The sequence below is a fragment of the Triturus cristatus genome, chromosome 5_1 (genome assembly GCF_964204655.1).
Source record: "Triturus cristatus chromosome 5_1, aTriCri1.1, whole genome shotgun sequence".
NCBI lineage: Eukaryota > Metazoa > Chordata > Amphibia > Caudata > Salamandridae > Triturus > Triturus cristatus.
Window position 1 is genome coordinate 757725104 of NC_140587.1, and position 13462 is coordinate 757738565.

Consider the following 13462-nt stretch of genomic DNA (forward strand, 5'->3'; position numbering starts at 1 on the left):
CCCTTGCTCTCTCTCCGTCCTTCTGTGATTCAGACCCTCTTCCATCCCACATTTCTTAATTTCTTCTGTCTTTTTTTCAATGTGAGTTGTCGATTGCATTCCGTCGCCCCTTTTGATCTAATTAATTTTAGATCTATTTCACTTCACCTAGGTTATAGCTTATTAATTATAAAGCTGCGCGCGCACTATCTCCCTCTGATTTTTAACGCTCCTCAATTTTTTAACATCCTGCAGCACCCCCGCGTAGTGGACCAGCATCCCTGCCTCCTCCATGGGACGCTGTGCCAGTCAGAGTAGTTCTCGCAGTCAAGGCGCGAGGGTAGGCAGAACTTCTGGGTCCCACCTCCCTGGCCTCCCCACGCACACTTGATTTATTCACATACAGTCAAACTCACTTAGCGCGATGCTATTATCCCCAACAGTTCAACAGCAGTGGGAAAAACAATCAACACCCCCCAAGCAATGTAAGTCAACGCGAGCAGCACGATTTATCAACGTCTGCGGGAGGTCTGGCAGAGGACTCGCAGATGGAGGATGTGCCAAATGCTGCGCGATACATGGCGATGATGTGCTGGCTGAACTGTAGGCCTGAACCAGAATGATACGTCCTAGCTAAACTATACGGAGGTGCTACGCAGGCTGGATAGTACAGTTGACCCAGGAGGGCACGTACCTCGCTGTAAGGCATGAACAATATGACACGTGACATCGGAATAGTCAGGTAACACAAACTTAACTCACCTCTGAGGATTGGAAAGATGAAATGGGGGGAAGCTTAGAAAGGGAGGGATCCATACAAGCAAAACTGTTGTGTCCTGAGTTGACATTTGTGTGTTAAGCTCTACAACTGACCATGTGGGACTGGTACCACCTGAACTGTACGCAGGCCACAAATCCTAAACAAGAATTGAAAATGCAATAGGTCTCGCCTTTGATTAAGTTAAAGCCATTTGCTTTGCTAATGGTATTGTATAGCAAAGCAAATGGCTTTAACTTAATGAAAGGCAAGACCTATTGCATTTTTAATGCTTGTGAAGAATTTTCTTGGCTGGCAAAAAGTCATGGCAAGATGCCTGTACCGACAGTGTGAAGTCTGGGTAAAATGAAATGTTGTTACCTTGGTATTGGATCGAACCACATTCCCGCACCAGCCACAGGACAGCATCACGATCCTGGTGGTTCAATAGGTGGGCAACTATGGAACGAGCGGGTGTGCCTAGGGGTGGTTAAGGGCCATGCGAGCAATGAGGGTGCTCCACAATGAATACCACAGACAAACCCTCACCGAAGAGGTCACGCTACAAGGTCTTGATAAGGTCTTCCATCTTGGAGATCGTGGTGGATTCTGGAATCCCGGTGACTCGCAGGTTGTTGTGTCTTGCTCTTGCCTCCAAATCTTCATTTTTGGTTTGATGAGGTCAAGAACCTTGTCCATACGTAGAAGGTGTTTCCTGGAATCTGCCTGAAGGTTGTCCGCATTGGAGAAACAGCTTTCCAGTTGGACAAGTCTGGTTTCATGTTTGTCAAATGACTGGTGACTAGATCCAGTTTGAGGTCTATAGCTTTTAGACTTGTCTTTACATCCATAAGTAGCTCTCTGAGGCCATCATCCCCTGGGTGATCAACAATAGCTGCGAGCTCTGGCTCTGCTCCGCCTGGTGAGTAAGGCGTCTACTCTCAAAGGAGAGTTTTGATTGCTTGTCCTCATGTTTCCCCATGACGAGGGCCTCAGGTACAGCCAGTGCAAGCAACAAGTGAGCAGGGTCCTATCTGTGAATGGGATACATTGTGCTCAAAGTTGCTGGAAAGGGCGAATGACGTGAACAGCCTGTGGCTCCAAATTATAGGCGTCTGGGAATGTATGGTGAGATCCATTACAGAGGGTCGTTAGCCCCACCACACCCTGGGGAGGTACGTACACTAGGGGGGACTAGAAGGCTTAGCCCTAGGGGCAGGAGTCCAGCCTCCTTGGTGGCCATGGTGTGGAGTGTGTGAAGTTAGATCCCTTGCTGGCCAAGGTTCCCAAATGCAGAGATCCAGGGGGCCCCCTGCCTCATATGGCTGCAGAGTTTCAAAACAGAGGCTGTGACCCAGATTGAGAATTGCCATGGTAGTGCTCTGTGCGGGGTTGATTCCGGGGGGGGCAATCTTATAAGAAGCGTGGGATGACCAGGCCAACCCAGCAGCCCCAACTGGGAGCATGCTGGATGGAGGGCACAGAGTAATATGCAACAGTGCCCGCGGCCAGCAGGCCCTGCGGCGGGACCAGCACACGATGGTAGGCTGCACATAAGGCAGCTGACCTGCAGCAGAAAGGCTGCCACAGACCGCTGCCCATGAAAGCAGACACAACCCCCCTGTGGTGCTAAAGAGCCTCAGAGACAGGGTCCAGCCACGCCCAAGCAACAGTCGGTGGGGGAACAGGCACGGGCACCGGCAGGCCTCACAAGTTCTGGGGGAGTGTAAAGCAACACTATGGCGGAGATCCGACTCACTGGCTCTCTACCAGGGGCAAATCGAGGGGTACAGATGGAGCTGGCAGGGTCCTTGGTAGAAAGAGACTCTGTGCCAGTGAAAGCAGGTGCACGGCAGCCCTTTACATGCTGGGTATTAGATGGATTGTGAGTTCAGCCAACAGGTCCCTCTAAAGAGCGGCCATCTTGCAGCTCAGCAAAGCCACTCTTCCTGAGAAATTATTAAAGTTAAAGGTGTACATTAATATCTCATTGGACATTTGCAGTGAATTTTCTGAAATAGAGGAATGGAGATATAACCTGTTTGTTAGGAAGACATTTGCTGTTAATACTCTTGTTGCACTATTGTTTTAATATATATCTCCAACAAAGGGGCTGGTGTATTTTTGAGCAAAAAATGTGCACACCCTGCTGGCTTTTTAATTCGGGTAATGGTGTACAAGATAAATTAATACGAACCTCCAGCTTTGATAGAATCCAGAACTAAGACTGTCATCATGTTTCTGAAATATGTTTGACATAGTCCTCAATATATGGATGATAAAGTAAAAGAAAATTCACCCATATTTGATTACCAATCAGTTGTTCCTTTCAATTTCCAATCATTTTATTGATTTGGGAGTGAGGGTTTGGATATGTTAATCACCTATTTCTGGCAGCAGCAAAGCTAAATAAATGACCAGGAAACTGAATAAATGTTAACTGGATGAATCAGTGGCGTAGCAAAGGGGGTCCAGGGGAGGTAGCTGAGTTTTGGGGGGGCAGCCTCCCCCTGCACTTACCTGCGGCTTTCTTGGGGTAGCAAATGCAGGGATTACCAGCACCCCCGCTCTTACCTGCAGCCACCATGAGGCGGGATTGCCAGCAGCCCCCTTGCTCTTGACTGCGACCATCGTGGCGCGGCAAACGCAGGGACCGCCACAGTGGCCAAAGGTCTAGCTGCGCCACATAACTCAAGGGGCCATGGTAATTACTAATGTTAATGCCATCTTGGATATGATGAGGTTAGGCCTCACTCTTTACGACAATAATAAACATGAAGGTCCTCAATAATCTGAACCTATGGAAGACTCACAAGGAGTCATCATATCGCAAGCGTCCTTTACACTAGCCACTAGACGGATTACTTTTTAGTTCCCTCTCGCTCGTAGTTTTCATTCACGTCCCCACTTAGCCCTAACAATAGCCCTAAATGTTATATGTTGAGGCAGCATTTGTCCCCTTATTAACTAAAGGTATTCCTAGATTGTGTATGATACCGCACTAAATAGTATATGCTTTGTTCATTCCCTCTAGGCAGCCACAAACACAGAAAGGGTGGGTGTGACAAAGAACTCCTCTGCATTTATCTGCATTCTGATAGTTCTTCCTAGGCAGGAAGAGGGAGGGGAAGCTAACTCTTATACTAACTCTGAATAGGCAGTGTCCTTTGTCCCACACAAAGGGCTGATTACTTCCAATAGGTAGCCTGGCAGACAGGGCTGGGAGGAAGGGGACCTGTGCACTTCAAGGGTCTGCATTGAAGTCACCCCCACTTCAAAGCCACATTTGGGTATGAGTACTGGGGCTCTGACCATACCAAGACAGCACGCCACTAGACCTGTGAAAAACTCTCAAAAGGATTGCCACTTTTCCTGACTTCTGCTCTGATAAAAGCAGCTTTCTGCTTTGCTGAGCTGCCCTGCTACCTTTTGACTTCTGTCCTACTCAGGATAAGGACTGGAACAATCTCAATTGAACCCAGAGTGACTGCAAGGACTTGCTTGCTTACCCCCTCTTTCTGAAGTCTCAGGGCCATCAAAGAATTCCTGCAACTCTGCAACATCACCTGGACTCTGCCACCTGTAGGTCCTGCCTTGCCAAATGGTGCCCAGGCCCTTGTAAATGGTGCCAATCCAGTCCTGGGACCTTAAAATGTGATTTTTGCTGTCCAGAACCATCAAAATCGATGCAGTGACGACTTTGCACCGATCAGAACCGACGCATTGTCCTTTGATGGCGACGCTGAAGCTCATCTGTTATATCACCTCGAGGGACTGCGTGGCTTGACGACGACACAGTGCCTGCATCATAAAGGGATTCTTACTCACCTGCATTGATCATCACCAACTCATCGAAACGTCGACGTCAATGCTTTGCTCCATCCAAGGTACTTTCTCAGCAGGACCTGTGTGAGTCCTGCAACCGGCCTATCGTCTATCACGGTCGGCCGGAACTTTGGATTTGCCTAGGTCCAATGCGACCTCAAGTAACCCCTTAATGCTATTGACTTCTAAGCACTACTTTTTGATTAATTCTTTGAAAATTCTTAACTCCTGTTCTACTTACTGGATATTTGTCAATTTGGTCTTGTTTTATTCATAGAAATCTAGGACTTAATTACGATAGTAGTCTGACTGCCACCTCCTGCTGTGGTTCAACCGAGGCATTACGATGCGTGTGGTCGGAGGCAGCAGTCGGAGGGACCGACCAACGCTTTCCAACGGGCTCAAGGAGCCCGTCTGTCGGTTGGAAACTCACCATAATCCCTTAAGGACGATGTTTCCACCGTCGAGATTATAATGTCATTTCTGACAGCCATTCCATGTTGGCCTTTCCGACATGAAAAGGCTGTCAGAAAGTGACATTGGGGGCCACTAGCAGGGCCCCTGTCCCTCCGTGGCCTCTGTATTTGGCCCTGGAGGGCACTTATGGTGCCCCCCAAACATTCCTTTACTGTGTGGCAGGCACCTTAAGGTGCCTGCCACATAGTGCAAGGTTTGGAAACATCCATTTTTCTATTGGAGCTTATGCTGCAGGCGTTTTCTGCCCGCCACATAAGATCCCATAGAAAAATGGATGTTTCTGACCACACTGTGTGAGTTTGCATCCAAATACTGCGGTCTGAACCACAGACCTGAGGTCGGTCGGTTCCAAATCCACAACGACACGTCCGCCCTACATTGTAATCAGGGCCATATTCTATTTTTCTAACCCTGTGTGGAGTATATTTGTGGTGTTTTCCTTGGGTTTCTGTGTGTGTGTGTGTGTGTGTGTGTGTGTGTGTGTGTGTGTGTGTGTATCACATATACTTTACACATTACCACTTTAGATAAGCCTAACTGCTCTGTGACAAGCTACCATAGGATGAGCACAGCTTAATTTTTAGTGTTTCTCTAGTTTACCCTGACTAGGTTTGCGGTCCTTACTCGGACAGGCTGCATACCTCTGCCAACTAGCCAGTTTCTAACATCGGTGATCAGCAGTGAGAGTAGGATTTGTGTTTGTGCAATAAAATATAGTATCTCATTGTTGACTACAACTTTATACTAAGACCAATTTGAACCTTTTTCAAGTCTCCCTAATTGACTTTTTGATTTTTCTGCTAAAACCATGTCTCACTCTGGAGAAGCAGCGCCCACAGTAATTGATTTTGAGCTGGCCAGGTTAGAATCTTACACTGTGCTACAGCTGAAGAATTTCTGTATGGACTTTCAACTATCTACAAGGGGTTTCACCTGGAAGATGGATCTACAGAAGGCTTTGTGAGCTTGGTGGAGACCCAGGAAGCAGGGAACAACCATCCAGCAGGGGAGGAGCTGAAAGTTCCTGAGGAGGAGGATGACCTGATCTGGATTCCAAAGTGGATCTGTAGAAGGGGCCAACAACTTCCCAGGAGTAGTTGTGGTTCCCAGACAAAGGAGCAGTGTCTCTTCCAGTAGCATGTCCCCAGAGGAGCTGGCAGACAGGAGGGAGGAAAGAAAACTAAAATTGGAGCTTGCCAAGCTGGAGCAGGCACATAAACTTCCTTTGGCTGAGAAAAAGGAGGCTTTAGAGGAGATGAGACCTTGATGGAGAGGATGATGCCCCATGAGTTCAGTTTCAGGGAGCTGGACATAAGAGCCCTACAAGTGGGGTCCAGCAACAGCAATGGTGAAAGCATACCTGCAGTGACAACTGGCGAGTCCAGGACACTCAAGGATTTGGTGCCTAGTTATATGGTGAGCAGTGGCATAGAATAGATAATTTGCAGCCTATATGGTGGCTCTGAGAATGCACAGGGTCCCAGAGGAGTTCTGGTTTGGTAGTTTATCGATGTATGTGCCCACTGTGGTGAGGGGCACACTCCTTACACTAGAGGTAAAGGACCAGGCATGTCACACTAGTCAGTAAGTTTGGACTGACCCCTGAGAGGTACAGGTTCAGATTCAGGGGCAGCCTTATCACAAACATGGACGGATATCTTAGATTATGCCAGCAAGGTACTGAAGGGCTGGGTGAGGGGCAGCAAGGGTGATGATTATTCATGGCTGTACAACAAGGAGCACATGCATGATATGTGTTTCCTGAGCATCTTCGGGGCTAAGTCCACAACACAGCAAGGGTTTGCCTTGATGCGAGTGTGGCAACAGACCACCCTCTCCCCAGATGAACCATGATGCACTATTAAGGCATCATATAAAAAATAAAGAACACCAATTAGGTGGTATAAGTATGTATTTTTCAAAACATAGCATGGCATGCACGTTGTGTCTTTTGTGTGATTAAACATACAGGAGTGGTACCAAGTAACCAGGTTCCCATGGTCCTGAAGAAGAGCCATTGAGGCATGTCTCGAAACATGTTGACCTATAGGATCGCAGGCACATTACCAACCTCGCCTTCCTAACTACCATTTAATTTTTTATCATACCGACTAGAGGCAGGAATAAAATAGATATACCTACTAGCCAGGTATTTTTTAATTTATACCGTAATGCGACACTTTCCTCTACTCCCTCTCCCTTTCATATAAACATCTTCTTTATCATCATATAAAGACCAACAAGTGCTCCCATGTAGATCATAGGTCTCAGCACACCCCCGATCTGCAGCCGATCGGAATGGACCCAATGATGAAGCATGCCACCAAGGGGTAACCCTTGTGGGTGAGTGTTTTACAAGAAAAATATTTTTTCTGACACAGGACAGTTATCAAGTATATATCTACTGGGTTCTCTATTTTTGATATAATACTTGGTAGCAGGATCAAGATTCATTATGATACAGCGTTACTTGCACGGGCCACAATACACATTATTCTGTTGCCCTGTTACCTCCTTCAGTTTGTGTACATATTCAGGCACATACATCAACCTTTTTTGCGAGCGCAAACGGTGCGATTCTCAAAAATTGCCCGTTTGCGCCCGCAAAAAGGGCTTTTGCGATGCATCAAGGTGTAAGGCACTCGCAATTTAGGAAATCACAATTTATTGCGATTTTCTATATTGCGATTTGCATTTAAGGAATCACAATTTGTGATTCCTTAAAAGCAATGCAAGAACCACTTTTAAAAAGCGATTTCGCTATTTGGGGCCGCAAATTACCGAGCAATTAAACTGGTCGGTAATTTGCAAAAACTTTGAAAAATGCACTAAACTGCAGTTTTCAAAGTTTCATGTTACGCATACACATGCCCTTAGGGCATGTGTGAGCGCAACATGGGTGCACATCACGATTTCAGGGGTGCAACAGTGTGTCCTTTTGACACCCTTGCACCCTTGAAATTGCATGCGCACTTTGTGAGTACCTTTTGGTACTCGGAAATTGTGCGTGCAATTTCCCATTCATTCCTATGGGTCTGAAGGCCCATAGGAATGAATAGAGAGCCATTCCTTAATTGCGACTCGCAAATTGTAAGTCGCAATTAAGGATTGTTTAGGAACCACTATTTTTATAGCGATTCCTGCATGCATAGGCTTTTGCAAGTCCTTAATTGCGATTCCTTAATAATCGCAATTAAGGACTCGCAAAATCCTACCTTGATGCATGTGCCCCATTGTGTGCTATTCCCTATACATGGAATCTTCTTCTCTACAGTTCAAAACGGCTCTTAGCCAGTACTATCAATTCTACTTGGCTCTCTAATTCTTCTTTCAACAACAGGGTAATTAAAAACATATCTTGGGCTACATTTTTTTTTTTTAGCACAACGCAGAGTGACAACCAAAGCTGCAGTGCTACGCTGTGCTGCGTTGCGCGACAGGGAGAAAGCAGCACATAGCCAGATTTATTAGAAAAATGACCAACTGCTGCTCTCATCACCTCTGCTGGTCCACGAGCAGGTTACCCAGCATCACATACAACTTTTGCACCATGATGCAGAGTTGTGTTACTGCTGTATAGCATAGGAATTGTACTGTGAGCTTACCCTTCTGATGCAAAATCCTATGACCCGACAAATTCTGAAACGTTCCACGCATTCAATGTTTGCTGTATAGTGCACCACTCATGCAGTGTATGGAATTAATGAAGTCTACTGAAAGTTGATGTTATATTTTGATGCAAACACCATCAGGCTATGTTAATAGATTTGGCTTTACATAAAATACTATGGGCTCTTGTGCTAATCAACCCAATTTCCACCCAGGTAAATTATAAATGTTACCACATTTTCCCAACATTATGATAATATAAGCCATTTGCACATGGTAACATCACACATGTTTGGCAACGTGATGCTGTATTATCTAGTCTTTCAATAAATGTGGTATTATTGTATTACTCAGAATGTGTATTAACCGCTGTTTAATTCGGGCCAGTGGTTGGAGGTGGTACCAAAAGACCCTCATTTGTGAGGACTCGTACTGATTTTTCAACAACATACGGTCAGGGCCGGACTGGGAACCAAAACCAGCCCTGGCAAAGTGCTCGGCCGGCCCCTTGGGGAGTAGGGGGGGGGGGTGCGGCTGAGCTATCTGCCAGGGCCGGTTTCTGACAATTTTGTTACAGATGCCGATATTGCAGCTATGTTGCAAAAGCGGTCCAGTAACAAAAACGCCCCCCCAGGGGCCCAAAACCGGTCCCCACCCTGGCAGCCCACCAGGGAAATGCCCGGTGCTCACTACGACCAGTTCCGGCCCTGCCTACGTTACCACAGAACAAGAGTGAGAAGGAGGCAGAAAAGGAGAAAGACACAAAAGCAGTGACAACAGCTGAAAGCAGGGATAAAAAAAAGAACCTGCAGAGTGGGTATACGAGCAAGTAGCATATGAAGGTGGGATGAAAGAGACTAGAGGTAAGGTGGAATCATGACTAGCCAGCTTTGATATTTGGTAGCCCCAACATTGTGCAGCACTGGCAGTGGTCTTCAGGAAAAATGTTGGTCCTTGGCATTTATTCTTTTACAAACTAAGCATTGGTGTTAACCACACAAATAAATGCTCCTCTGATTACAGAACGTTTGTAGCACTTTCACAACAACTGAAGGGAAGACTATGATGTATTTTCCTTTTCCCCTATTTTCTACCCATTTCAAGTGTCCCCATTTTCAAAACATGTGTTCTGTTTGACCCCAAGCCCTATAATTCAAAACATACCTGCTGTAATGGACGCCTCCAAATTCAAAATATATATGCATTTTATACCCTAATATGTTGCGGGTGCATGGGTGATCTTATCGTGGAAAAATACAATAGCTTGCTTAGGACCTGTGGGGCAGTTCAAAGGTCACTTCCCCTTCTATATGCTACTTTGCTGCAAGGGTTACATATGAAGCATGAATTTTAAGAGCATTGCACTGTTTGCTGAATTATAACCCTGTCTCTCATCTTGCATTTAGAAGAAGACATACCAGTGCATCAAGTGCCAGATGGTTTTCTACAGTGAGTGGGACATTCAGGTGCATGTTGCAAACCACATGATTGGTAAGTGCAGCTTTGCTTTTATTTTTATATTTTATAAATGCAGTATTACCGCTCCAGCATGTCACATATCCTAGCAGGTCAGCTTTCACTTGTATATGTTATTTTTACCTGTCTGTATTTTTCCAAGCACGATTGAGTTCTCCTATGTCTTATTAGATCTGATTAAACATGTGCATGTTTTATCCTCTGCAAGGGCAAGTTTAAACTTCTGCAGAGAATTAAGCCCATTGCCAATTGAAACAGAGGCAATTAACAAATTAAACGTCCAATCATTTTTGCATTATTGAAAGCAAACTAGCAGGAATAGCTAATGGCCTGGATGCTAGCTTTTTAAGTAGAGTTGTAGACAGCCTTTAATTTGAGGAGTTATGGTAATGACACTGCTGTGTGCTGCTCCAGCACATTGATACCCGAATCAAAGCTGGCAAGGGCTTGTCATTAGCAGCCTATAAATAATGCAAGCAGAAGCTATTAAAGGAGCTCCCTGCATTTGTGTTTCTTGAAGAATCTCAGATCAGAGGCTCGTTCCTGTTTTCTTTGAGTGGTTCTTGAAATCGCTCAGTTCAGAAATACTATGATTGTGACAGCAAGGGACATTGTCACCGACCAGCAGCCTTTTGCGTAGAGTTTGCTTCGTTGTTGTAGTAAGGAAGCAACGCCGCAGTTTTTTAGCGTGACCGGTGTTTTCCTTTGGCTTTCTGCTATGTTTTTTTATCTTAATCTGTGTTTAGCAACTTTCACACTTCTGCCCGGCAGCCAATGAAACATTTTGTTACAAGTTGAGGAAACCCTATTTGTGAACAACTTTGTGTCAGGAGTGCCGTATTTGGATGCTAAAATTCAGTACCTGAGGACTCTAACGCATTTCCCTTTTGCATTATTATGTTTTGAGTCGGAAACAGGCAGTGGGCACATCAAGATGGCCTGCTTCCCTGCCTATGGCATCACCTGCACCAGGGGTGTCCAGTATAGATCCAGGAGGGGAAGATCCATGCCGTATTTTTGGCCAACCCCTATGTAGGTGTTTTCCATTTAAATTCACTGTATGTACACTTTTTTTATGTGTGAATCTTTAAATGCTGGACTTGATCCAGCTCGTGTAGTTGTACAGTGGGCATCCTTAGCGAGTGACCTTATGTCGTCTTTGGCTTTACGTTCAGTCTCCCTGCACTCCTACCTCCAGAGCTGGACTGGTCGTAGTGGACATCCGTCGTTTCCCCGGGAGGCTGGAATGGTGGGGGCCAGTATTGTAGCAGTGGGGGACGGTTTTGTTACTGGAGACTGGTTTTGCAGCGTTGCTGCAATTTCAGCCCCCAGTAACAAAAGCAGCAGTGCTTCACACTTGCACGCCCCCGCCACCTATGGGGCTGGTCGGACAAAATTGCCAGGGCTGCTTTTGGGTTCCAGTCTGGCCCTGCCTACCTCTCATCAAGTTTTGTAGGTTTCTCGACACTCCAACCGTTTGCTGCACACATCTTTTAAACATAAGATGGTTTCCTACTTAAGATTTGGGTTTCATGTTATCCCCTGTGCCATACTCAGGACCAGTATCTTGATCTGCGCACCATTAGAGTTTGTTGAATGAACATCCATGCGTATGAGTCCCTGCTGCTCAAGGACACAGTGGGACCACCACATAGTACTAGTTTTTGTTGTCAGCACAATTTTACAAATCCAACCTAGACACTAGAGAAAGTCACCTCCACTCTGTGTTTTGTGGTATTTGCAATATCGCATCTTCAGGGAGATTCCTGTTTTGGAATACTTTCGTAGTTCAGTTTCAGATGGCACTGAAATCGTGTGAGTGGGAGCGGAAGCAGCTCTTTCACTGGAACAAATGACTTAAAATCAAAATATTCCTATCTGCTCCCATACCGTGTTGGTGCACTTCAATAGCTTAATTCTTAATATTTTGACAAACTCAGCTAAACATGTGAACCAATTCTGTCTTTTCGCTGGTTAATTGCGTACTCGTGCAACCCAAAGTACTCGCTGCCTTTAGAGCTATCTCTCTAGCAAGTGGAGCACCGGGCAGTGAGTGTTTTCCAAATACATTTACCTAATGCTTTCTTTGAGTATCTTTGAGTATAGAGGTCATGTTCCATGAGGGAAAAAGTCGCATGTGCATTTTTTACGTTATTTTCTGGTCATTGTTTATCCTTCAAATTATACAAAGTAGGCTCCTGACTAAAGTATAAACTACACGAATGTAAAACCAGTGATACCTGTCACATGAGTTAATATGCATCTCCTGCACACTAAGCATTGTTTGCCTATGCACAGTGATCTGTGATTAAACTGTTGTGCGCATGCAAATGCTGCATTCTCAGAGGAAAGCAAATCCAAATGCTCACACCACAGGTGTGAATGTAAGTTAAATTTCTAGATGTATATTGTATTAATTTTTCAACGTTTGGGACCAGGTCATGTGCACTCCGTTTCACTCTATACTGACGTCTGTGGCACCTTAAACACCGCCATGCACTTTAAAATGATAAATAAAGGGGTTTAGCAATTTCCCATGTGCTGCTGCCTAAAGGCACTGTCATTGTTTTGAGCTGTCTGGTGCTGGTGCATGTTATCAGGAGTTGCACTCTATCTAGACCTATGCCAGGACCATTTTGACCAAGCTTGGGATTCTGTATTTGCAAAAGTGAACAATTGTAAGTCTACAGCAGACCTCTGCAAATTGCACTGTAGTAGTTCCTATCCCTTCGTATGCAAGGTTACTCAGGAAGGACCCGAAGAACTCCCCATTTGCTTTGATTATCTGCTGTACAAACTATCCATAATATGACATGTATGTAATATGAGGCAATTATGGTTCCCACTGAGTTGGGACCTTTATCAGAAGAAAGTTCAAAGGGTGTGCCTTGCCGAGTCATGAACAAGGAGAGCACGTTAGGAGGCCCATAGAAGCAATACTATGCTGCCTTTCATGCACATAATTAAGCTTTTTAAGTGAATACCTTTCAAACTCAGTGTACCATTCAGACTAGAATAAGTCACATGAAAGAAAGGTGGGACAAAATTCACCATTTAAATGACTGGCTTATCCTAGTATTACTGAATTAACTCTACATAGCTTTTTTTAACATGTCTCGTAGATCCTGTCCCCCGGGGATAAATATATGTTGATGATTTTTACAAAGTAGGATTGGGGTACTGTTAATGTACTGTGTTCAAGACTGTTCTCTAAGGTGAAATTCTTTAACTTAGTCCCTTATGTTACCTGTTTTAAGATGGTACATCCCTTCACTGTTTCACAAATTGTCACTGTGTTGACTGCGTCAACTATAGATTTTGTTTTTGATATGTGAGCCC

General features: G+C 45.2%; 1 protein-coding gene across 5 annotated transcripts in view; it reads left to right on the forward strand.

The window, feature by feature from the left end:
* Positions 1-13462, forward strand: part of ZNF521 (zinc finger protein 521) — a 685278-nt gene that overhangs the window by 353794 nt on the left and 318022 nt on the right. For 3 of the 5 annotated variants that reach the window (XM_085605733.1, XM_085605738.1, XM_085605736.1), the window contains one exon: positions 10054-10138. In XM_085605733.1, the coding sequence (XP_085461859.1) occupies positions 10054-10138 (85 nt within the window). The remainder of the gene's footprint in view (positions 1-10053; positions 10139-13462) is intronic. The other 2 variants (XM_085605734.1, XM_085605737.1) reach the window with 1 other exon arrangement.